Here is a 25,644-nt window from a genome sequence, read left to right as displayed (position 1 = left end):
AGAGCTTTAAGTATCTTGATTAGCTAGTAAGGGGTTATATATCGGTAAGTAAAGTCCATTTGCATACTGGATGATCTTAAAGGCTAATTGAATATATTACACTATCATGTAAAAGCTGGTTTCATTTTAACAACATCAGTTTCTTAAGAACAATAAGTGAGTTCTCTTTTGTGCATTAGTTAAAAAAATAGCAAAAAATTGTCAAGGAACATTTCAGATTAAAATAACACAAATAAACTTTACCTAGTTTTTAATTGTGCATATTTGCAACATATTTATTCTTTAAAAAAAACATTATTACTCATTATGAATAACCCTAATAATATGAAACAGCTCACAAAATAAAGTTTTTGTCTGTTAACCGTCTGATGCAAATAAAAATTGAGCAGAGGTTGTTTATTTAAGAAGACCTTCCAAGGCATCAAGCTAAATGCAGAAATCCTATTTCCACGCAGTGATAAAGCATAAAGTCCGGACATGTGCATAAAATGTATGGATTTTTATAAAATCATTTAGAAAGTAGCATTCTAAAATTTGAGAAATTTATGAACAATTGGGGAATAGCTCTTTACTTTTTACTCAAGATTAATGAAGTTTGCACAGAAGCATGAATAATTCTTACTTCCAACGCCAAATTTTAGACTATAATTAACTCAATTTGAAAACTCCATAAAAGGTTCACCAGATAAGCATTTATAAAAAGTGCATTATTTTTCACTCTTTAGCTCATATTGAAACATCTGTAATAGTAACATGAATTGAATTATAAAGAGAACAATTTAACATAAATATATAATTTATATTTTTCAAAGAAATTATTGTATTTAAGAAGTTTGTTCATGAAAAAAATTAAAGAATCAATATTTGAGTTTTAGTGGTATCAAGCTCCAAATAAATTGATTTTTAGGAGACAACACAGCTGCAGTTTTGAGCTGAAATTTATTTTACAGATTTTTTTTTCTCAGAAAAATTAATCTATATACAGCAATAAATGTCAAACTACAAAAGAAAATAAATGAACAACAAAACCTTCAGAATGACAAACAGTTTTGAGTTGAAATGCCTAATTCATGCCTGTTTTGTCACTTCTAATGCTTGTGTGTCTTACACACCATGTTCCATAATTAACAACAAAGTGAAGAGAACAGGCTTGTGTTTGGAATCTACAGTTTTCTTTTATTTCATTTTCTTTTGTTGATTATTTAATTAATTGAATAGTTGATCAAGCCATTGTCATGACGACCCAATATTAAGTTTAATTTTCTCTACTTGTTTGCCTCAGACATGAATGAGTGTCAGCTGAGTGAGAATCTGTGCAGACACGGTCAGTGTGTCAACATGCCCGGGACGTACCAGTGCTCCTGTAACACTGGTTACCAGGCGACACCAGACCGCCAGGGCTGTGTCGGTAAGATGAGTAAAAGTTTTATCACAAATATATTATTTCTAATAACTGGCTTTTTTATGCAAGCCAAACAGCAAGTTTGATTTTTTTGTGTTCCTGTTCTCTCTGGGACGGGGATCTTAGTGTGCTGATGATCTGTCCTTGCAGATATTGACGAGTGTACCATAATGAACGGAGGATGCGAGACCCACTGCACCAACTCGGAGGGCAGCTACGAGTGCAGCTGCAGTGAGGGCTATGCTCTAATGCCTGACCTCAGAACATGCTCTGGTAATAAAACATGTTTTACTCGTGAATTCAAATCACTTCCTGTAAGGAGATATTTCACCTTGCATGCGTGTGTGTGCTTTTGATAGACTTTAACACTCGTCTGAAGACTTGTAGCCTAATTATAAACCCTTTCTGTGGCGTATTTGATAGATATTGACGAGTGCGAGGAGACTCCAGACATCTGTGATGGAGGCCAGTGCACCAACATCCCTGGAGAATATCGCTGTCTGTGTTTCGATGGATTCATGGCCTCCCTGGACATGAGGACCTGTATCGGTAAGAGGATGAACAAAACCTTTAAATCTGTTCGAACTCATTCAGATTTTATGTCAGGATGATATGTTCTTCTGTCTGACCTCTTCATCCTCTGTCTGTTTTCAAATATAAATCTGAACATGTTTCTGTCACACTTGTTTTGTGTCACTCTGACAACCATTTTGTGTGATCCCTGTCTGCCCAGATGTGAACGAGTGTGATTTGAACCCAAACATCTGTCTCCACGGTGACTGTGAGAACACCAAAGGCTCCTTCATCTGCCACTGTCAGCTGGGATACTTTGTCAAAAAGGGATCCACGGGCTGCACCGGTACATCATCACACACACACACACACACGCACACACACACACACACACACACACACACACACACACACACACACACGGTCAGGGGAGGATCTGTCTCTTAAGAGAACTGGGCCTCTATGTGTCCAAATTTAAGCCAAGTGTCAAAATAGTTTATCCATGCATGCAGTAGTTTCAGAGCTATATTTAAAAAAATGTATTGTTTAGTCACGAGTATCTCGGTGTGATGATAATAAAGCTTCTTCTGATTCTGATGAACTGAACAAGGTGCAGACAGAGCAGCACCGCAGACAGAATAAAACGGAGCCGTTTGGAGCGTGGGTCTGCAGGAGCATTCTGATTCAGACCTGAACACAAACATTGATTGTTTTCGTGAATTTGGAAGATTTTTAAAGATTTTTTTCTTTTTAAAGCTGTAAAATTAGACTTTTTCTAGAAAACCTTTTACTTAGGAAGATTGTAGAAGATATACTGTATATATATTGTAACAATATATATACAGTATATCTATTTAAAATGTATTAATATTAAGTTATATATGAGATTAAAAAAACTTCACACAAAGGATCATCCCCAGTGAACTCATTTGGCCTATTAAAAATATAACACTGTTTATTTACTATATAAATATTATTTATTACTTACTAAATAAATAACTTCAACAATAGGTTATATGGATTTAAACCTTAATCCAGAACTTACCACACTTAATTTGCATATCACATTTATTTTTTATTCTGAGGATTAATCTGCGTGTAAAAATAATGTATAAATGTTATTCATGTTATACAGCATATGCAATGATGGAATCATGATATTTTGTTTATATTCTGTAATAAATCTTTATTTTGCATCATTGTGCCTCAAAAACGTTTTTACTGGTAATTTACAAAGATTATCTAGTTGATATTTTTTCTTACGTCCTGACTGTTTAGCTGCTGCTTGTAACTTTTCCAGATGTTGACGAGTGTGAGATCGGAGCGCATAACTGTGACATGCATGCTGCTTGCATCAACGTGCCGGGAAGCTTCAAGTGTCGCTGTCGAGACGGCTGGGTGGGAGACGGCATCAAGTGTGTGGGTGAGTCGGTGCTCAAAGGGTCTCAGGTTTTTAAATATGAGTTTGAGTTTTAAACAAAAGCCTGGAGATGTAGCTGTTTTATTCTACTGCTGAGTTCTTTAATCTTCCTTCTCCTGCAGATTATGATGAATGCTCCTCTGAGGACTACAACTGTCACCCCAATGCCGACTGTGTCAACACACCTGGGTCCTACAGGTGTACGTGCAAAGAAGGCTTCAACGGAGATGGTTTTTCATGCTCTGGTAAGAACATTAAAACTGTCCTGATGGGGTGAACATTACACTTACACGGCACTTTGAGTAATAGAAGCATAAATCTTCTGTTTTATACTTTAAAACACCTGCACGCTGTGTTTCAGACATGGACGAGTGCGCAGACAATGTCAACCTGTGTGAGAACGGCCAGTGTCTGAACGCTCCGGGGGGTTATCGCTGCGAGTGTGAGATGGGCTTCACTCCTACAGAGGACAGCAAGGCCTGTCAAGGTGCTGCGCTCAGTCTGGCACCCTGAATTCTGTTCGGTTTTGTTGGTCTCGTTTTTCCTTTGTTGCTTCACTTTAGCTTAAACATTTCCCTTTGTTTTGCTGTCTTTGCCACAGACATAGACGAGTGTAATTTCCAGAACATCTGTGTGTTCGGAACGTGCCAGAACCTTCCAGGGATGTTCCGTTGCGTGTGTGATGAAGGTTACGAACTGGACCGCAGTGGAGGGAACTGCACGGGTAACTGACACAGAACTTGACTTAATGTGTTATTTCAGACCTCATCATTCTCTTGCTATACCAACATTGTACATCTGAAAACTGTCTTTGATCAAGAATATATATATATTTTTTAAATTGTAATTTGTGATTTAAAAACTCATCTGCTTTCTCAGTTGTTAAATTTGCTCTGTAGCAAAACAGAGGCCAGGATGTGGTTTTGTCGTGTATATTTTTCCATTTTTTAAAGATAACAATACACTTAGCACCTTTTTTAACTGTTGGACTGTGTAGTAGGAAAAAAAATGCAATTTTTATGACAAGAAATAAACTAACAAATTGACCCATTTAAAACTGTGTGTTTGTGTGTGTGTTGCAGACATTAACGAGTGTGCTGTTCATGTGAACTGCCTCAATGGACTCTGCGTGAACATACCAGGAAGTTACCTGTGTAACTGTCCTACTGACTTTCAGCTCAACCCCACTGGAGTGGGCTGCGTGGGTGAGTCACATGCAGAGGTTTTACAGATAAGAAGCTTTAAATGAAGGCAACCAGTGTTGCCCTCCAAGAATTAGATTGTGCAATGTAGTTTTATTTAAAGTTGCTTATGAATTATCTGTTTGAGGTATGCTCTTCAAACGGTACTCAATTTAAATTGCTATCATGTGGCTGTTTAGTAGACTTTTATGAGCCTTAATTCTTCTTGTATTTTTCCCATGTAAGGTAAGTATGCTTATGGTGCTGATATTATAGTCTTCTACATTGCAGAATCATAAAATCAGTGAGAATAAAAAAGTATAAGAGTATTGTGACAACATGCAAAAGACCACAAGCTTACTGTAATAAATTACAGCTGTAGAGTTTAATCTGGTCATGAACTAAAAGATGATGCAGTTTAAAAATAGCATGTGGCACAAAGAGTATGGCATCGAACTGGCTGCCATGTAATTAGGAGACCTATCATAGCCATACAGCAGGTGTGCATAAATCCACCTAAAACATGCAGTTGTGTGCCTGTAAAATGTGTAACACACTCACATTTTATTTTGTTTCCCTCTCAGATACTCGTGTGGGTAACTGCTTCCTGGATATCCTTCCCCGTGGCGACGGAGGAATCTCCTGCAACGCAGAGATTGGCGTGGGCGTAACTCGAGCTTCCTGCTGTTGCTCTGATGGAAAAGCTTGGGGAAACCCTTGTGAATTCTGCCCCACATCCAACTCCTGTAAGCACTGCAAGCACTCAGTCCACTCCTTCAAATAATAAATATTGCAATACAATGGTGCTCGACACATTTATTTAGTGCCAGTAATGACTGTGACATGCATGCCTGCAAACTGATGGATGTGTTTTTACAAAAGTCACATTGGAGAAACTGATTTCTTTTTCACGTTTCTGCCTTGTAGCGGAATATAAGACTCTCTGTCCAGGAGGGGAGGGGTTCAGACCCAACCCCATCACTGTTCTTCTGGAAGGTAAGCCATTTTGCCTTTTAAAAAAAAAAACAGAAAAATGTTTTTAAAATGACAAAACGGGCAATGGTGAATTTAATTATTCAAATTCTTTTGTAGATATTGACGAATGCATGGAACTACCGGGTCTCTGCCAGGGTGGAAACTGTATTAACACATTTGGCAGTTTCCAGTGTGAATGTCCAGTAGGCTACTATCTCAATGAAGAGACACGCATCTGTGAAGGTATTTCCTTTAACTTTCCTTTTAAACCAACTGAATTAATACTGAAGAAAAAAAATACTCAGCTTCTCTTACTTTTTGATTTCTTTATCATATTATTTCCAGATATTGACGAGTGCTCTGCTCATTTTGGCATTTGTGGGCCTGGCACATGCTACAACACTCTGGGCAACTACACCTGTGTGTGTCCCCCCGAGTACATGCAGGTCAATGGAGGCAACAACTGCATGGGTGAGAGACGCACCCCATTAAATCATTATATTTCCAAAAGTGTCAAAGCATGGAGCAGATTTTTCATGTAGTTTCACCTTGTTACGCAGACATGAGAAAAAGTGTGTGCTACCGCAACTTCAACGACACGTGTGAGAACGAGCTGTCGTTCAACATGACCAAGAAAATGTGCTGCTGCGCCTACAACGTGGGAAAAGCTTGGAATAAGCCCTGCGAGCCCTGTCCTACTCCTGCTACCAGTGAGTTTTAGTCCAAACCTAAAAAACATACTCTAAAATATCTGTTTGAAACAATGACAAATATATACAGTATATATATATATCCTGGCAATCAGTGCTTATTTGTTAACCAAACAATGCTGGAATGCATTTTTTATTTTAATTTTTTGGTGGGGTGTTTGGGGGGGTCCTCATCCAGAAAATCTTGAATAAAGTAGATGCCATTTCCTGAATTCTGGTGTATTTTAACGGGTTGTTAAACATCTACGTTTACCTTTTTTTAATGAAAGTAAACTGGACTGTCTTTTTGAGATTTTGATTGCTGTTATTTTGACAAATTGTCATCGTTGGTTTGATACGTGATGTAGTCATGTGATTACCCATCAAGCATTTCTCTTGTATTTTTACTAAATAATCAAAATTGTATTAATGACCCACTTAAATTGTACAACTGACTTGCAATTTAGTTGTGCTGTTTATTTATATTTTTGTGTTTTTAATTAAATTGCCCATGACTGAACTTTTAGGGGCGAAGATTTTTTTAAGGGTATAAGCGGAAATGCTTACTAGAAGGGACAGCTCTTATGTGTTACTGTATAGGAAGCTCGTAAGTGGCTGTTATGTTTAAAATTAGTGTTTATGTAATTATTTTCAGATTACATGTCCATAATGCTTTGTAGGTTTTATTCGTTCAAGGTAGTCAAATTTGTTCATAACTTTATTATTAGTCAGCCTGAGAGTTACCGGATCCAAGCAAACAGTTACCAGAACACACCCTGTCAAATAAGTGTGTTCCCTGATCCTGTTCCGGCAGGATCCAGCTTAAATTAAGCCCTGCTGGCAAGCAATATTGTGATTGCCTTTTGTGTTTGTTCCTGTCTGTCAGCAAATTATCTTGTGAACCAGTGGAGAAATTTTAGTAAGTCTCAGAAAGTAACCACTGGATGCATGTCTACAGCTGGATCCCTTTTTGAGTCAATCCAGTTCAAGACTGACAACATAGCTAATGAATCTTAACAAAACAAATACGATTAAAACTTGGTCAATTTAGATTTTGAGCTAAATATTTGGTGTTTTAGTAGCTGACAGACACCACCATCCCACTAACAGATTATGGTATATAAGATTTTTGTATAAAACTTTGACATGGAATTTTTTCAATGAAATGTGAGTTTAATTCCTGAACAAATCTCCTTTGTGATGATTCTTCCAGCTCAGTATCAGGTTCTGTGTGGTAACCTCTCTCCTGGTTTCATCATTGACATCCACACTGGGAAACCAGTTGGTAAGATAATATAAAATTGTTGCTTGTTTTTCTGAATTTAAACCTACATAACCTTACTGTTGAAGGTGAACATTTAAAAACTTGTTGTTGGTAAATTCAAAACACGTTCAATACAAAATCTTGTTTGTTGGTATTTTCTGCAGATATTGACGAGTGCAGGGAAATCCCTGGCATCTGTGCCAATGGAGTGTGCATCAACCAGATCGGAAGTTTCCGTTGCGAATGTCCAATGGGCTTCAGCTACAACAACATACTGCTGATATGTGAAGGTTGGTATGAGGTCTGAAAAAAAAAACACAGAGGTTTTCCTCCCTTTGCTGTCACTCCTGTTTTGACAGAGCAGCTGCCTGTACTAATTCATCTCATATTGCACATGACACTGTCTTCTGACACTTCTATTTATAATCTTAATGATATTAACATGTACGAACACACAAATAAAAGCATGGACACTCATGCACATAAACATAATGACTTTCACTTCCCTTTCCAAACGCCTCCTTCACTGAAGTTAATGCTGCTGTATTAATATGAATTATATCCTTGTAAAGACAAGTGTATTGTCTCTGGATGGGATCCACCAGAACCATCAGTCATCCTGATAGTGGTCTTACCAGAGTCAAAATGGCAGAATTTTTTTCTTGTCCACAATCTGACAGCCTACTCTGATAAGACAGTTATGGAGTCTGTGATGAATGCCCGTTGTTTCTCCCCCTTTCTCCCTTTGCTGTAGATATTGATGAATGTAACAGCGGGGACAACCTGTGCCAGCGCAACGCAAACTGTATCAACATTCCAGGCGGTTACCGCTGCGAGTGCTCGCAGGGATTCAAACTGTCGCCCAGCGGGGCCTGTCTGGGTGAGTCAGGATTACAACAGGTTTTGAGTAAACGCAAAGCTAGAAAAATCCCCACATCTTGGCAAATTAGGAAAAAAGAAAAACTCTGCACACAACAAGCACAACATAAAATTCAAGCAGCCGAGGGTTTACTTTAATTGTGACAAAAACATCCATATGTTAAAATTTGATACAATTTGATTTTTTTTGGACAAAAATAGCCTGATATAATTTATAATTTCCTTTTTTCTTTTGCTTTTTCCATTTTTTTTTTTATTTTTGTCTTAAGAAAAGGTCTACAAAGTTAAAAAAAAAAAAGGCCTAAATCCCTCCTTCATTAGAAAGAGCTGCTGAACCTGAAATTCTCTAATTATTGTCCAGACCTTTTGTCTGTCCCTGTTCTACATCGCTATTTAAAACTGATGATGAAAAGCCAAGGAGGTAGTTTGAAGCAACGTCTAACAGTTTTCATCCCTTTTATGACAAAAACACAAGAACTTAAGCACTTGAAAATATAACCAAGTTAATGAGATTTAATTTGAATTTCAAAGCAAATAAACTCATTCCTGCAGATAAAATGCAATTGCAAACAAATAAAAATGAAAAAAATTTCTAGTTGTTAACATTTCTGGCAGATCACATAACATTCTGGCAGATCCTGATCACCCACTTCATGGTGAGTTCAGGTTGCTACCATCTGGACGTAGGTATCTGCTGCCCAGATGTAGGACGGACAGACTGAAAAACTCATTCATCCATGTATCCATCGGGCTTCTCAACGAACAATGATGATTTCATGTATTGTTATTTTAATGTCTCAGTGTCTTGTCTAGTATAGATGTTTAGTGTGCCTAATGACTGAAACAAATTGGCCCTTGGGGATAATAAAGATTCTTGAACTTGAACTGTTTTCCCTCCCAGATCGTAACGAGTGTCAGGAGATTCCTAACGTGTGCAGCCACGGTCAGTGTATCGACACGCAGGGCAGTTATCGTTGTCTCTGCCACAACGGCTTCAAAGCCACCACTGATCAGACGATGTGCATGGGTGAGGAGCGCTGTCCAAAATCACACAATAGTTTTAGACATTTAGTTCAACTGAATAAATTCAAATGTAGTGGCAGAATGTTTTCACCCACATTAAATGTATTTGTTCATGTTTTAGATATTGATGAGTGTGACAGACAGCCCTGTGGTAATGGCACCTGTAAAAACACAGTGGGGTCCTACAACTGTCTCTGCTTCCCCGGCTTTGAGCTCACGCACAACAACGACTGCATGGGTAGGAACCGTTTTCTGTTCTGCTTTACAAATGGATTTCCCGTAGACGCCAACGGACACTATAAATTTTGTTCTGCGATTTGTTTGTGCATTTGACTTGCTGCTGAAACAAAAATTCATCTCTACCTCACAGACATAGACGAGTGCTTTGCCCTTCAGGGCCAAGTGTGCAGAAACGGACAGTGTATCAACGGGCTTGGATCCTTCCAGTGTCTCTGCCACGAGGGTTATGAAAACACACCTGATGGGAAGAACTGCATCGGTAATTTTTATTCATGCCATAAATGACCAAAAAAAAGTGACACCTATGAAATTTTATAGAAATTGTGTTTGTTTGTTTCTTCACAGATATAAATGAGTGTATCAGCCTACCTGGGACTTGCTCCCCAGGAACTTGTCAGAATCTGGATGGATCATTCAGATGCATCTGCCCTCCTGGCTACGAAGTGCATAATGAGCAGTGTTTAGGTAAGACATAAACCTGCGCAAATGAAGAATCGCCTTTCAATGGCTGCAGGTTTTCACATCAGTGACACAGCTGTCTGTTCCAGCATACACACCCACTCTTACTTGTCATTCTCTCTTCTCTCTTTAGACATCAATGAATGTGATGTAGAGCCAAACATCTGCCAGTTTGGCACCTGCACCAACACTCCCGGCAGCTTCCAGTGCTCCTGCCAACCGGGCTTTGTGCTCTCTGACAACAAGCGGCGCTGCTACGGTGAGAGAAGCTGTTAGTTAACACCCACATGAAGCCAAATAGAAGATTGTAATTGAATTATGATTTGACTGGAAGGCGATGTTTCTCTTGACAGACACCAGAGAGAGCTTCTGTTTCACCAAGTTTGAGGGGGGAAAATGTTCCGTCCCCAAAGCCTTCAACACCACCAAGGCCAAGTGTTGTTGCAGCAAGATGCCCGGGGAGGGCTGGGGTCTTCCCTGTGAGCTGTGCCCCCGAGAGACTGATGGTGTGCAATACATACACTCGTTTCAGAAAGTGCACTCTTTGACTATGAACTATGACAAAACTATGAACTTATAAAAAAGCGCTCCATAAAGCTAGAACTTTATATTATTCATCTTTAATTGATGAGAATAAAAATAACCCCAGGTTCCTTTTCAGTACCATAGTTAGTCTAATGAAAAATCCTATCTCTGTTGAACCATGTAAACTATGAAAACTAATTGTTTGCGTTTGGTGGCCGTTGGTTTTCCAGCTGCTTTTAACACCCTTTGTCCATATGGTCACGGAGCTCTGCCTGGACTGGGCGATACTCGAGAAGGTGAGGGTTGCAACAATATTATTACCCCTTGAACATAAAAATTAAGAGAAGGACTTTTTGATAGAATTGTTTGATAGAATTATAGGCTAATTCTCCCTTGTTTGTGTGTAGATATGAACGAATGTCTGGATAACCCTGGAATCTGTCAGAATGGCATATGCATCAACACGGATGGTTCTTTCCGATGTGAATGTCCCTTTGGATACAATCTGGATTACACTGGAGTCAACTGTATTGGTGAGAAAACTTCTGCTATTAACTTGCACAATGAATAATCTTTTAGTATTAATAAATAAACACATGTTTAGGTTGTTTTAGGCTTTTTGATCCAAAGTTCAGTCCAAAGATGTGATTGATTTGAAGTATACTTTTTTTAAATTTTTCTCCTTCTCTCTGGTTTCTTCAGACACTGATGAGTGCTCCATTGGAAACCCGTGTGGAAATGGAACGTGCACCAATGTGGTGGGCGGATTTGAGTGTTCGTGCCATGAGGGCTTTGAGCCTGGACCTATGATGACTTGTGAAGGTCCGCAGCTCCCATGCTGAGACGGTCATATTATTTTAGTGTGGTGTAAAAATGACAGCAAATTAAAACCTCACTTCTTCTCTTCTCGACTCTAGACATAAACGAGTGCTCCCAGAATCCTCTGCTCTGTGCTTTCCGCTGCGTCAACATGTTTGGCTCCTATGAGTGCGTGTGTCCAACTGGATATGTGCTGCGGGATGACCAACGAATGTGCAGAGGTGAGGGGGTACAACGTATCAGAGATATGCTCTTACTTTTACTTCTCCAACTTTGTTTTAGATTCATTTCTGATCATTAACAATACTCTTCAATAATTTAACACAACTAAAAACTGTAATCTTTCTAAATGAACAGTAGACATGATTTATTGTTTCTTATTTAGACCTGAATATTCGTGGCTAAATTTAGGACTACATTTATTTCATTCAGTTTTGCTTGTTTTAACTTGAGTTTGTGGTTACAACAACAACAATAAATCCTTTGTGTTTATTCAATTGAGGCATGAAAATAGACTCTTGTGAATATACTTATATCAAGATTTATTAAACTTATAAGTTTCTAGCAGATTGAATCTTAAAAAAATAGATATGACTTTAAATTGTATTTCATAGAAATGTTATACAGTTTGTGTGCTGACAAGACATATTTAGGACATTGTAAATGATGAAATCAAACTCCATCCATCCATCCATTATCTTCCGCTTGTTCTGAAGTCAGGTCTCGGGGGCAGCAGCTTGAGCAGGGAGGTCCAGACATCTCTTTCCACAGCCACCTCTTCTAGCTCTGCTGGGAGGATTCCAAGGTGTTTCCAGGTCAACCAAGAGACACAGTCTGTCCAGCGTGTCCTGGGTCTTCCCCGGGGTCTCCTCCCAGTCGGACATACCCGAAGATGTGCCCAGGAGCAACCTTACCAGATGTTCGAACCACCTCAACTGGCTCCTCTTGATGTGTAGGAGCAGCGGTTCTACTCCGAGTTTCTCCCAAATAACTGAACTTCTCACCTTATCTCTAAAGGAGAGTCCAGCTACCCTGCGGAGGAAACTAATTTCAACCGCCTGTATCCACTTTCTCATACTTTCAGTCACTATTCAAAATTTGTGACCATAGGTGATGGAGAAACGTAGACTGACCGGTAAACAGAGAGCTTTGCCTTACAGCTCAGCTTCCTCTTCACCACAACGGATCGGCACAGAGTATGCAACACTGCAGACGCTGCATCAATCCATCTGTCAATTTCACGCTCCATTCTTCCCTCACTCGTGAACAAAACCCTGAGAAACTTGAACTCCTCCACTTGAGGCAGAACCTCACCCTCGATCCGAAGAGAGCAATCCACTCTTTTCTGACTGAGGACCATGATCTCAGATTTGGAGGTGCTGATTCTAATCTCAGCCGCTTCACACTCGGCTGCGAACCGCTCCAGTGAGAGCTGAAGATCACGGCATGACGCCAACAGGACAACATCATCTGCAAAGAGCAGAGATGGAATCCTGAGGCCACTGAAACGGATTCACTCCACCCCCTGACTGCATCGAGAAATTCTGTCCATAAAAGTTATGAACAGAATCTGTAACAAGGGGCAGCCCTGGCGGAATTCAACTCCCACCCTGAAGGGGTTCGACTTACTACCGGCAATGTGAACCAAACTCTTGTACCGCTTGTATAGAGACCAAACAGCCCGTAGCAATGGGCCCCCAATCCCATACTCACGGAGCACCCCCCCACAGTGTACCTCGAGGAACAGGAAATCAAACTCATATTTCTAAAAAGATAAATAAATATTTTGTTTGGCATATATCACAAACTGTGACTTGAACTGCATCGAGTAAAATTTGTGCAAATCATGAAGATGTTCGTTCAATGTTTAAAACAAGGTTTACACAGATACAAACGTATTAAAATGTGATTTTAGCCCGAGTTTTACAAACAGTTTAGAACTCACTCAGAAATAAATGTTGAGGGTTTTTTTAGATGATCACATTTTGTTATCTTTCAACAGACCAGGACGAGTGCTCCGAGGGTCTGGATGACTGCGACTTGAAAGGTATGACCTGCAAGAACCTGATTGGAACCTTCATGTGCATCTGTCCTCCTGGTATGCAGCGACGGCCAGATGGAGAGGGATGTATGGGTGAGTAAATATACTCAAGTGTAGCACAGAGTCTTTTTTGTGCTCCTCCTTACTCTTTTCATCCCCGTTCTGTCCTGCAGACTTGAACGAGTGTCGTGCCAAACCTGGCATCTGTAAGAACGGTCGCTGTATCAACACTGTGGGAAGCTACCGCTGCGAGTGCAATGATGGCTTTGAGCCAAGTTCAACTGGGACTGAATGCATTGGTAAGACGGCTGCTGATAAAGATCCTGCTGCAGGACACTGCAGGAATGAAAATACATATGAAAATAAATGTGCTTCTGCTTCTGATGAGATTTTATGCACAAAGCTCAAGGAATGTTACAAGATTTTAAGTTGTTCCAAATGTCCTGCTGTTTTCCCGTATTAGTTATTTAGTCATCATTTATTATGATCAATGCCCCCCAAAGTCCTAAATAAATCTATTTGCATGTGTTGTTTCTCTCATTATATTCCCAAAGACAACAGAAAAGGCTTCTGTTACACAGAGGCTCTGTCAACAATGTGCCAACAGTCGTCAACTAACAGGAACAGCGTGACCAAGTCTGAGTGCTGCTGCAATGCGGGTCGAGGCTGGGGGTCCCAGTGCGAGCTGTGCCCACTCCCCGGCACCGTACAGTACAAGAAGATGTGCCCACTTGGACCTGGATACACTACAGATGGTAGAGGTGAGACAAAAATACATAGAATTTAAACCAGATGTTTTATTGTTGTGGTAAAAATACATCAAAGTTGTGAGATGGAGAGCTCCGGTTGTCACAAACATTCTGCTAACTTGTTGAAATGTGAGTCTGTTTAAAGCAAATCACTTAAAGAAATGCCCCTGATCTTTCAGACATCAACGAGTGTCAGGTGCTGCCAGATCTGTGCCGCAACGGTCAGTGCATAAACACCATTGGATCGTTCCGCTGCCACTGCAACATAGGATACAAAGCCGACTTCACTGCGACTGCCTGCGTTGGTAAGACTGTTCAGTCATAATGACAATAAATGCTGAAATCGCTTATAATTTTTCCTCAATTCTTAAACTTGGTTTTCAGCATCCCCTCACATTTCTTTTTTGCCTCATTTTGTGTGTGTTTCAGATGTGGATGAATGCTCATTGTCTCCGAAGCCTTGTAACTTCCTGTGCAAAAACACTGAAGGCAGCTACCTGTGCTCCTGCCCCAGGGGATACAGTCTCCAACCAGATGGAAAAACATGCAAAGGTAAATGCTCACAGGACTCAGTTTAACATCTGCATCTAATTACAAAGGGTTGTTAAGGACTGGGCTCTCTCGATCCACCTGCAAAATCTATTATAAGTATAACAAATACGCGTGGCTTTACATGTTGCTCTATTAACCAGCTTTGATGATTTTAGGCTTCATTATGTTTTGTGCATCTTTCTTTTTGTCCATTAAGATCTGGATGAGTGTTCAACGAAACAGCACAACTGCCAGTTCCTTTGTGTTAACACCATCGGAGGTTTCACCTGCAAGTGTCCTCCCGGCTTCTCCCAGCATCAGACCGCCTGCATTGGTGAGTCTACGCACAGATCAGCCTAGGATAAGAGTAAGCTGTAAAGTTCAAGTTCAGTAAGGGGGGGTTGCCACCTACAATAATAGAAAATAACCAAAATATGTGGGTTTAACAGGTATATAAGCATTAGCTCAATTTTTTATTTTTTCATTTTGCAGACAACAATGAGTGCTCAGCTCAGACTAGTGCTTGTGGCTCTCGAGCATCTTGTGTCAACACACCTGGAAGCTTCAACTGCGAATGCTCTAAAGGTTTCTCCTTGGACAGCTCAGGCATGGAGTGTGAGGGTGAGCATACTAAAATGTACATTTTACATTTGAGTTTGACACAGTTGTTTATTTTAAAAACAGTGGCTCTCTTCAGAAAGTTGAGGTGTCATTCTTGCTCATCATTCATGTAATTCTGGAAAGTGTTGATTTGAATGAGTTAATTTCTTCCTTCTTAGATGTGGATGAATGTAGCAATAACCATCGTTGTCAGCACGGCTGCCAGAACATGCTGGGAGGTTACCGCTGCGGATGTCCTCAGGGTTACGTGCAGCACTACCAGTGGAACCAATGCGTGGGTGAGTTAGTTTGAGCTTTTCATCGCAGAAGTCATCAAAGTAGAAACATCCCGGGGTGTGTACGGTGTGAAAGGAAGTATCAATTTGGTATTGATGCTATAGCAATTTAAAGTTTGAACGGTTTTATAAATGCAACAATGTTCAGTGGGGTCAACTGGACGGTTGCTTTTCTTGTTGAGATGTTTCATCTTTCATTCAAAAGACTTAATCAGTCTGAAGAGCCACAACAAACTCAGTCCCACAAGCAGCACACTCACATAATGGGCCAACCAGTTTGATGGTGATAAGATTGTTTCTGGGACCCGCCCTCTCCCCTTTTGACTCCTCTGAGGCAGCCATAGCCAAAGTGGTTTAAAAGATCAATGTTCATGCTCAATAATCCAGGTGGTAGAAAATCCAACAAAGTCAGGCCCTCTGGATGGTTTCTTTTTTTGTTGAGACGTGACGTTTTGTCCTTCATCCAAAGGACTTCATCAGTCGTGTTTTGAACCACTTTGGCTACGGCTGCTTCAGAAGAGTCGCCGGGGGAGAGGGCGGGCCCCAGAAACCATCTTATCACCAGCATACTGGTTGGTCCACTATGGGAGTGCTGCTTGTGGGACTAAGTTTGTTGTGGCTCCTCAGACTGATGAAGTCCTTTGGATGAAGGACAAAATGTCTCAACAACAACAAAAAAGAAACCATCCAAATGACCTGACTGAACTTTGTTGGATTTTTTTTTACCTGGATTATTGAACATGAATTTTGAGATTTTATAGATGCTCTCATTGTCCTGAATCTTCACACTTTTCTTATTGATCTTTGCAGATGAAAACGAGTGTCAGGGTGGCACTGTTTGTGGTTCGGCTTCCTGTTACAACACACTGGGCAGCTTCAAGTGCGTCTGTCCGTCTGGCTTTGACTATGAGCAGAATACTGGCGGCTGTCAAGATGTGAATGAATGTACAACGAGCACAAACCCCTGCATCTATGGCTGCTCCAACACTGATGGTGGTTACCTGTGTGGCTGTCCAGGTGGTTTCTTCAGAGCAGGACAGGGGTAAGAGAGTGCAGAATATTCAGCAGATTGCATCTTGTGTCACTGCATGATGTGCTGAACTGGAAATAATTTGTCTGTCTGTGTCCTTGCAGTCACTGTATAACAGGCTCAGGTTTCCCAGGCCAGCTTGTGGAGGGTGAGGAGGATGACAGTCTTTCTCCTGAGGCCTGCTACGAGTGCAAGATCAACGGAGGAGGGAAGAATGGAAGACAGAAGCGTAGCACTGGTGACAATGAGCTTAACCAGGTATTTGTGCTCCAGATTCTCATTAGGGGTTTAAAGTGAGTTGCTTTGGATTTGTGAGAATTTTTAGTAATCACTTTGTTCCTATAATTTTTATAGGAACCGCAGGTGAGCATGGCCAGTGTGGACACACAGGCGTCCATTCCCATGAACATGTCGTTGGCTTCACTACTCGACAAGGAGCCTCTGCTGGAGCTTCTTCCTGCCCTGCAGCCCCTGGAGCACCACGTACGTTACATCATAACCCACGGCAACGCTGACGAACACTTCCGCATATTTGAAAGCCGTGACGGAAAGAGCGTGCTCCGGCTTGGCAAGAGGCCGCCTCTGCCGGGATCTTACCGGCTGGAGATTGCCAGCCTGCCTCTGTTTGGGCCACGCAGACTGCATCAGCTGGAGAAGCAGCATGACAGTGACTACCTACGAGGGGAAATAGGAGACGCCCTGCGCATCAAGCTGCACATCCACCTGCACTGAGCTCAGTGTGTGCAATCCTGCTCCGGACTGAACTTTACCTTTAACCCAATAACTTCTTTCTTCAGTCCCCTCCACTCAAAGGACCCTCCAACCAACTAGGGGGCAATACAGGACTATCAAAGACTGAGTATATCAGCCCAACTCTACCATTGCTTTGTTAGTCTTCAAGTTATTTGTTCATGATCTATGCTTTTTGTTTAGTTTTTTTTATTATTCTGACTCCACTTATACCTGACCAGCTCTCGTTCTTTAGATGGCAAAGTGGTGCGTTTGTGTTTGGACCACAACATCTCATTTGGTAAAAGCAGCGGACATGCTCCGTCCATGTACCACTTTCATAAATCAGAATAGAAAGAAATTCCACTAAACAGGGCTTGTCTTTATCCAATGTGTATGGTAGTATTTAAGTTGAAGGTCTGCATTTAAAACCTTTCTGTTTGTATAAAGATGTGAAATTAAGGTGTAACTGGTCCAAAAGCTTTTTCACCTCTCTGTGATCCTGTAAAGAAAACCACAACACTTCATAGTATAGTAGTATGTCATTTATTGTTTTTAGATTCTCTAAAAAATGTTCATCACAAAAGACTGCAACATTTACACAGCATTTCAGGTTCGTAAGTTCATAACGCTCTGTTATTATTTAGCTGGAAGCCCACAAATGTTCAGATTGGAGAACAGCCTGCAGGTCGTGTTCTGCTGTGATGTGACTGATTTTTGCTCCTGCCCCATGGGGCAGTGTGATGCAGGGATTTAGCGTGTTTGCGTGTGTGCTGTCATGTTTGGTTACCTCAGTACCTCCCGCTGAGTGTGGACACCATGCTGTGATGCTGTCTCAGACAAAAGAGGGTGCTAGCGTCCTGCAGCATCCATCACGGGCTGGGAAACACCGTTTAATAGCTCGTAGACTTGAAAAGAAGGTAGATCAGGTTGAGTTTGTGTTTGTTCTTTAAGGGATTTTGACCTCAGGTGCACTGATTCTGGACCTGAGATCCAGCTTGTTTAATATTAAGTGAAAAGTCATGTTCTTCTCTCATCTCAGCTTTGAGAAATGTATGTTCCCCTGGATTTTCTAAGAACTTTTAAACGTTCCAGGAGAACAGAGATGTAGCTAAAATGAAACTGACTTTATCTGACTTCTTTGACTTTACTGGTAGCATGACGCCTGAGGACCGAGCCTTGTTTACGACGCAGCAGAGGCTCGGCCACAAAGGTACATCGTGTGTGGAGCTGTAACTAAAAGTACTGCTTTAGAGAGAAAGGGCACGCGCAGGTGAACACTAAACCTCACAATAAATGAATGTCAGGTCATAATCCATTACTCGTAAATATTTTTTTCTCTCAAAGAGAAAAGCGGTGCTACAACATCCCATTGCTTATGCTGTAGAAAGCAAGTGCAGTTTTGAATCTGGATTGCAGAAGTGACTTTTTGCAAGGTTTTATTGATGCGTATGTCTGTCTTTTGTACTGTCTGTCAAACTTGCCTCTTTTTTAATTGAATTGTATATTTTTTTAATGAAAACTTGATTGATTTTCACTGTCATGGCAACATAAATTTAATGTTTTAGTGCTGTTGACTGTTAAAGAAGGAAATCCCCCACTCCAAAAAGGCAAAATAAACCATAATGTGAGTTGGAAAATTTGTTCAATGCAAGGAAAAATAAAATAAAATCTCATTTGTTGTCTTACATACAGGGAACTTACACTGTCTGTACAAAACCAATGATATGATGGCGTACTTGCAAACCATGCTGGGATCTACGGTGCTAAATATTGCGCTTTTTCCTTTAACATTCAGGTTTGCTGCACTGTTACACAGCCTACAGTAATCAAGTTTTATGACACATAGCCATTTTCTAGCAGGAAAAGTTGTGTATACGTTGTATCTTTGTCAATTTGTAATTTTTTTTACCACTTTGATAAAAAGGCGTGTGCTTACTGTAACCCAGTTTCAGTGACAAACTTGAATACTGTCATCTCCATTTTTTACAGTTTTGTTGAAAACCAGGAACAAGAGGTTTTTATACCGTAAGCTTTATACCAGGTCATAAAGGAATTTAACCCAAAGCTGATGACAATCATCTAGTCGCACCTACAATTAAAAGATTAATATTGATGAGCCATGATGCAACTTTTATCAAAGTAAAGATTTATGCACAGATGGAAACCAAAGATTTTTAACAGCAAATGGCAGTCTGCAAAATCAGAGTGATTCACCTAATATTGTACATTTTTGTTCAGTGACATTCATAGCAATAAAATTTTGTGGGTTAAATTTGTATGCCTTGTGCTGTTTTTTTTTTCCCTAAACACTTGATTATAAACACAAAAAGCAAAATAAAGAACATCATAATGGTAAGTAGCTGGCATTTGATTTTATTTCCATCATGAACAGTGAACCATCCACACGGTCCTGCTACCAGATCAAGGAGTTGCTATTGAGAAAGAGAATCTTATTTTACTGTTTTAACCCCGCGTATCAAAGACAAAGCAGATGATCAGAAAAATACAGTCACAAAACAGCAAAGCTATCAGTTTCTTCTAATACATGGCTGCATGACGAGTTCAAAAACCTACAGTCTGAAGATTTAAATATTAAGAGGAAGAGACAAAAGGATAGAAAAAAGGAGACTCTCAAACTTGAGTCGAGAATAGAAAAATAAAGCTTTTTTTGCCTAAAGGTTCGCTTCATTGGCACTCTAAAGCCCATGAAGTGTCAAAAAATAAAAAATAAAAACTCTACTTGCAGTAATAAGGGAGGATATTGTTTTTTATATGGCTTCTCAGTTATAGACACAATGACAGACAAATATACACGATAAAGATTTGATGGACGCTACCTGCTCGAGGATCAGAAACAGCACAAAAGAAGTGAATATCAGCACTTGAGACCTAGATGTTTTAAACTGGATCTTACTTTATTAAAGGGGCATCTGCTTAAATGTAAACTCCTCCACCTGAGTTCCTTTATCTGCCTGTGTTACGGAGTTTTCACAAAACGCAGCATGAGGTTGTGAGCAATCTTCTTATAAATCATGTTGTAAGCTGGGAAAAAAGAGAACGTTCAGATGTTTTCAAGTGTGGTTCTGTGGATGTGTTATTAACAATTATCTTACCTGCTGTAGATGGCTTTTTGAATGAGCGCAGATCGGAGAAGGAAAGTTTAAGTTCTAACTGGACTATTGAGATAATAGTCAGAGCAGGGTTATGACCAATGTGGATTGTTGTTAGTTTTAAACAATTCCAGTGTAAAAATTTCAGCACTGGTGGCAATTTGATGAACAGGATTTATGAGATAACTGCAAAGCAAACCAACAGAAGTGAAACTAAACAGTTCACTATATAATTTTTATTTGTCAGGTCAGCCATATTGGACTTTAAGGCTGGCATTGGTCAGGAATCTGCTATTTTCTCTGTCAGAATTCAGATCACTGTTATAGCAATTTGTATAAATCCTATGGGATAAACCTCACTATTGCAGTCAATTTAGCTTTATATGGTTATTTACATGGAATTACAACTTCAGTTTGCTAGCACAAATATTTGCTGTAGCAATTTTGGTGCATCCTCTGGCACTTTTAGAAGGAATACTATAACATTTCTGCCAATATAATCATGTTATAATGCAAAATTGGCTACTGTTTAGAGGTGAATAATAAAGCCTTTGCATAAACGGAAACTATCAAGATTGGCGAAGCGTTAAGAAGGCCGCAATCCACTTTAGTCTCACTTACACTGGCTATTAGCTCGCCAATTGTTCAAGATTAAACTACATTTCTCCAAATGGAGCTAATTCAAACAGCTGGTAGCACTTATTCATAGCCTTTCCACAAAACCCCACATTTAAAGATCCAAACTATTTCTTTAGGTATGGTTGAGGGTTACAGTAGGTCAGGTTAAGGCAGCTGTGCAGCTCATGGTTTCTGTCCTTCGTGCTCCAGAGTCTGAGGGATTGGCTTGTTGCAGGTGGAGCTTCATGTTGAACCATGTTTGTTTTAGTTGCAGAGACCTGCAGCCTCATGTTTACACCAAGACGAAGTGGCTGAAATCCAACAGTATGGAAGCCCCTTCTCTAGAGTCTGTCTGTGTGTGTGCTATGTAACACCCCTCCCACCCCCACAAAGTCCACACCCTACACCAGTGCATAATCAAACTGACCCCTCTCCAGCCCCTCCTTGTGGTCAGTCCAGGATGATGCAGGCATGCGGCTGTATGGGTCCAGCAGGATCCTGAAGCATCTGACCAGCAGGAAGACCAAGAAGAGCATGAGGAGGCCTACAAAAGCCAAGGCAGTACGCTGTTCTGTGTCCACCGCAACCAAGGCCAGAGGAGCGCTGCTGCTGCCACCGCCAGGACTGCCGGGCAGGGAGGAGCTGGCCGGGGACAGCAGCAACTCGTAGTCGAGTGTGGCCACATCGTTCATCCTCCACGGGGCCCGAAGACAGGGCTTACACACCGAATGGATGGTCGGCGTGTTCGGTGGAGGTGTGGAGAAGGAGGAGAAGGTGTTCATTGTAGGTGATCTTGAGGAAACGCGAAGACAACAGTTTGCAAGTTTTATACTGGGGGCCCTTTTTAGCTGAAGATAGCAGACAAATAGTCAGTAATGGTATGTACTTGTCTGAGCTGTGCGTGTTTTGACCACGTCATATGTTTTCTTCTAGTGGCCACTTTAAACTGCCAAATCTGTCAGTCAAAACAAAACGACCTTGAGAGGTTTGACCCTAATCTGCTCTGACAATGCGACAGACACACACGTACGCTCACAAACACTTTTTAATGTGGACTACTTTGTCTGTGTCACACATTTGAGCACGTGGCCAACGATGCTCTGTTTCTTTCCTATTTTAGCGGCCGTGCCTGGGGAGGTAATTTTCAAATTTATCAGGGCTGCGCTGCCACATCAGCTCTCCTCTTTGCTCTCAATCACAGCTTACAGAACGTGACACCAGCTCCTCCTAATGCAAACAGACACACACAAACATCTCTTCTTTGTCAATACCAGTCTTGTCTGAGGGAGATGATAGATTGCAGATGGACTTCTAATGCTCACTTGGGTTCAGCTTTTTTCAAACTCTGGGTGCTGTGCCATTGAACTGTGATGTGATGAGTGTTACAAACAAACAGCGGACAGCAGTCAGGCATGTGTGTGACGGTTTGAGCTCGTATGTGGGTGTTTTTCTTGCTGCCAATTAGATGCAGAGGTCAGCTGAATATTAAACAGCTCATAACCTTTTTGTAAGGTCGCCTGCCAAATGTAAAGTCTTCTCTTCGCCTTTCGAGCTGGAGCTTGATAAGTAGGTCAGTACTGTCGAATACTGAAACAAGTCACTTCCATCTGTTCCTTTCCTTCTGGATGATTGATTGTTTCGGAAACTTGACAAGCAAGAGGTAGGAAATACTCTGAGTAGGTTTGGATTTGTCTGTTTGTGTGTAGAGTCAATAAAAATGTGGCTTCGCTTGAGAGCAGAATCAGTTTCGGAGGTTGTTCCAGCAGTTTTCAGCAGATAATAAGACAGCTCATTATCAGACTTGTTACTATCAGATGCTCCTGGTTACACCGAGCCAGGGACGCCCACCTGAAAATAAACAAAGGCATCTGGTTAGAGCTGATCTAAGATCTCACAAATAAAGCTATAATTAGTGTATTCAGTGCTCAAATCAGCTTTATACAGGGTTTTCATTGGTTTAAATCTGGACCATCACAAGAAGATGCAGTAATTCCCTCTTCACTGTATTATCCAATGTGATAATTATGACCCACTGCTCTTTAAGTAACGGTGACATTAGCCATCTGTACTAACATGCAGCACTAGCATTCTCTGCAATGACGCTCAATTAGGGAGCTGATTATGGTGTCATTATGATCACATTAGCAGTAATGAAAGCATGATTATAAGCAACGATGGTGCATTACCTCACTCCTATTTGTCAGTGCACTTTTAAAGAGGCACATTTGCCCCTTTGCTGACCCCCTTCATTTGTTTGACAACTTTATGAAGGAAAAGATAAAGTGACATAGAGCTTTATTATTAATTTATAATCACACCTCTCACAGCAGGCCAGGTCTCCAGTCACTGAAGGGATGTGGTGCATTTACACCAGCTTTGTGCGCTGAACAGAGGAATGCATAAATACTGACAGGAAATTCAAAAGATGGATGAGCAGCGGAGAAGTTCCTGTGGTGAACGGGCAGCAGTACAGAGGAGACGTTCCCTGGCACAGTCTGCACTGGCTCTCCTCTACACGACCACGGCAAAATGGTCACTCTCCCTGCCTCTCTGCCTGTCTGTTGTGTTCAGCTCAAAAGGTTTTCTGTCTGACTGCCACTTCATCAGCCAGAGTCTCCAGGGTGCTCGCTGCACCAGGCTGGCTGGCAGCAGGGTGACACACCTGGGAGGTGACACACTGAGAATAAATGTGCACTTTGCAGTTGAACAAAAATAGACCTGCTGTGGATGTACAACTAGATATTTACTGACTTTTAACAACTGGAGACTCAAAGTCCAAGAATATAGCCAGAAAAACATCAAAACGGTATGAAAAGGTCATAAGAAAGCTGCAGCTTCACATCTTAAAGGCTTTACTTGAAGATGTTTATAACATTTCGAAGCTGAACTAGTAACTAAATTAAAAAAAAAAGTTTTTAACTGCTTTATTGCTACACTGCCACACATTTTAATAATCAAGCATAAGTCCCAAATAATAACTTGCGTTGGGTTAACAAAGCTAGTTTTGACTGGTTGCTACATACGCTGTTTAAAGTGTAGCTACTTGTAAAAAGTATTAGAGCTCAGTTTACCAACCAGATTCTGTGCAAAACCATCAGTATGTAATACAATATAATATTTAGATCTCAGTGCAAGGAACTGGAGATTTTATCAAATTCAATTAAAGTGCCAAACTATTCATCTATACTTCGCTTTGAGGGATGTAGAAGTGTTTTGTTTTGTTTGACTTAATTTTTGTTTTCATCTGTGTCTGGACTTGTGGAAATTGAGATATCATGCATTAAAAATTGTATACGTTTGCGCTTAAATTAATTGAATGACTCAACAGGAGGATAAGCTTAAAAATAATATATGCTTCTTATTAAAATTAACATTTATCATATGGGAGTGGGGGTGTAGCGGTGGCGCAGAGGCTAGAGAAGCTTATGATCAGAAGGTTGCTGGCTCAAATCCCACTGACTGTAACAACAGACTGTGGGTGAGATAAATGAAGCACCCCCACCTGCCCCCACACTCATCCGCTCTGCCCTGGGCCCCTGAGCAAGACCACCAATGCCCACATGAGGTCTGCAGTAGCTCCATGGTTACATCAGGAAGGGCATTCAGCATAAAAACAATTTCCAAATCTTAATGTAAGTTAGCTCGCTGTGGCAACCCCTGAAGAAGGGAGTAGCCAAAAGGGAAAAAAACAGTTTAATTTTTCATGTTCAGCATTTAGACATCAATCAATCAATCAACCTTTATTTATACAGGTAAATCCCATTGAGCCTCGAGGACTCATTTACAAGAGAGACCTGATTTCAACAAAGAAAGATGACAACAATGGACAACAGCAACATCAATAAACAATTATAAAAAGTCATACTGCAGGGTTTTTTTTTTTTGTTGTTTGTTTGTTTACAGATAGGATGGCTAAAAGGAAAAGGTAACAAAAAAACAGCTAGATTCTAAGGCAAATGTAGAAAACTAAAAACAGGAACATGTCTGCATTGGTCCCTGCCAGGAGTCCAACATATTCTTAAAGCCACTTAGAGAGGTCAAGGTCGAGAGCTTCAAATCTTTTTGTAAGATATTCCAGGAAACAGGAGCGGAGTAGGAGAAGGCCCTTTTGCCATATTTTGACATATTATTGCTTCAACAAAATACATTATTTTCTTAAGGTGTGATCTTGACTCAATAATAGCTTTGAATCCAGCTGGCTATTTAAAAACAAACAAACATAAAACCCAAACTAAATGTAAAGTATCAGAATTACAGTATTTTATGTCTTAGGACAAGCCTTGAAAGATTCAGTGACTCAAAAGTTAGTCCTGGGTTCCTGAGGTATGTGCGTGTCTAAATAAGACATTTGAAAGTAGAAGGATGACAGAGATTGGTCAGCTTATTTTCCTCCTCGTTAAATCTTGCTTATACCATCACTTTCCATCAGCCTCACATACATGAAACTGGGCACATGCAACACACACACACACACACACACACACGCACACACACACACACGCACACACACACACACACACACACACACACACACACACACACACACAC

General features: G+C 40.6%; 2 protein-coding genes across 2 annotated transcripts in view; one reads left to right on the top strand and one right to left on the bottom strand.

Moving 5' to 3' along the window:
- The window catches only part of fbn2b (fibrillin 2b), a 62,880-nt gene extending 45,512 nt beyond the window's left edge, over positions 1 to 17,368 (top strand). The window contains exons 25-62 of the mRNA XM_037698305.1: positions 1,283 to 1,408; positions 1,553 to 1,675; positions 1,826 to 1,951; positions 2,136 to 2,261; positions 3,216 to 3,338; positions 3,458 to 3,580; positions 3,697 to 3,822; positions 3,937 to 4,059; positions 4,418 to 4,540; positions 5,101 to 5,262; positions 5,444 to 5,512; positions 5,609 to 5,734; positions 5,837 to 5,962; positions 6,052 to 6,201; positions 7,394 to 7,465; positions 7,609 to 7,734; positions 8,199 to 8,324; positions 9,225 to 9,350; positions 9,468 to 9,584; positions 9,717 to 9,845; positions 9,932 to 10,051; positions 10,179 to 10,304; positions 10,399 to 10,551; positions 10,801 to 10,866; positions 10,978 to 11,103; positions 11,273 to 11,392; positions 11,488 to 11,610; positions 13,392 to 13,523; positions 13,604 to 13,729; positions 13,985 to 14,191; positions 14,359 to 14,484; positions 14,609 to 14,731; positions 14,928 to 15,044; positions 15,203 to 15,331; positions 15,490 to 15,609; positions 16,417 to 16,648; positions 16,741 to 16,894; positions 16,991 to 17,368. Coding sequence (XP_037554233.1) covers positions 1,283 to 1,408; positions 1,553 to 1,675; positions 1,826 to 1,951; positions 2,136 to 2,261; positions 3,216 to 3,338; positions 3,458 to 3,580; positions 3,697 to 3,822; positions 3,937 to 4,059; positions 4,418 to 4,540; positions 5,101 to 5,262; positions 5,444 to 5,512; positions 5,609 to 5,734; positions 5,837 to 5,962; positions 6,052 to 6,201; positions 7,394 to 7,465; positions 7,609 to 7,734; positions 8,199 to 8,324; positions 9,225 to 9,350; positions 9,468 to 9,584; positions 9,717 to 9,845; positions 9,932 to 10,051; positions 10,179 to 10,304; positions 10,399 to 10,551; positions 10,801 to 10,866; positions 10,978 to 11,103; positions 11,273 to 11,392; positions 11,488 to 11,610; positions 13,392 to 13,523; positions 13,604 to 13,729; positions 13,985 to 14,191; positions 14,359 to 14,484; positions 14,609 to 14,731; positions 14,928 to 15,044; positions 15,203 to 15,331; positions 15,490 to 15,609; positions 16,417 to 16,648; positions 16,741 to 16,894; positions 16,991 to 17,368 — 5,126 coding nt within the window. The remainder of the gene's footprint in view (positions 1 to 1,282; positions 1,409 to 1,552; positions 1,676 to 1,825; positions 1,952 to 2,135; positions 2,262 to 3,215; positions 3,339 to 3,457; positions 3,581 to 3,696; positions 3,823 to 3,936; positions 4,060 to 4,417; positions 4,541 to 5,100; positions 5,263 to 5,443; positions 5,513 to 5,608; positions 5,735 to 5,836; positions 5,963 to 6,051; positions 6,202 to 7,393; positions 7,466 to 7,608; positions 7,735 to 8,198; positions 8,325 to 9,224; positions 9,351 to 9,467; positions 9,585 to 9,716; positions 9,846 to 9,931; positions 10,052 to 10,178; positions 10,305 to 10,398; positions 10,552 to 10,800; positions 10,867 to 10,977; positions 11,104 to 11,272; positions 11,393 to 11,487; positions 11,611 to 13,391; positions 13,524 to 13,603; positions 13,730 to 13,984; positions 14,192 to 14,358; positions 14,485 to 14,608; positions 14,732 to 14,927; positions 15,045 to 15,202; positions 15,332 to 15,489; positions 15,610 to 16,416; positions 16,649 to 16,740; positions 16,895 to 16,990) is intronic.
- A 4,129-nt stretch (positions 17,369 to 21,497) lies between these two features.
- On the bottom strand, positions 21,498 to 22,073 carry LOC119407808 (cortexin-1). Its single transcript, XM_037674634.1, has one exon. It carries the CDS (start codon positions 21,876 to 21,878, stop codon positions 21,498 to 21,500), a length of 381 nt encoding a protein of 126 aa, XP_037530562.1. The 5' UTR covers positions 21,879 to 22,073.
- Positions 22,074 to 25,644: the final 3,571 nt, after the last annotated feature.

This window comes from Nematolebias whitei, chromosome 3 (assembly GCF_014905685.2).
Source record: "Nematolebias whitei isolate Nwh7 chromosome 3, NemWhi1, whole genome shotgun sequence".
Taxonomy (NCBI): Eukaryota; Metazoa; Chordata; class Actinopteri; order Cyprinodontiformes; family Rivulidae; genus Nematolebias; species Nematolebias whitei.
Note: the sequence above shows the minus strand (reverse complement) of the source record. Positions and strands in the feature narration are given on the sequence as shown.

Excerpts from the sequence above, each read along its gene's own strand:
- LOC119407808 (XM_037674634.1), bottom strand. The coding sequence starts at position 21,878 with ATGAACACCTTCTCCTCCTTCTCCACACCTCCACCGAACACGCCGACC.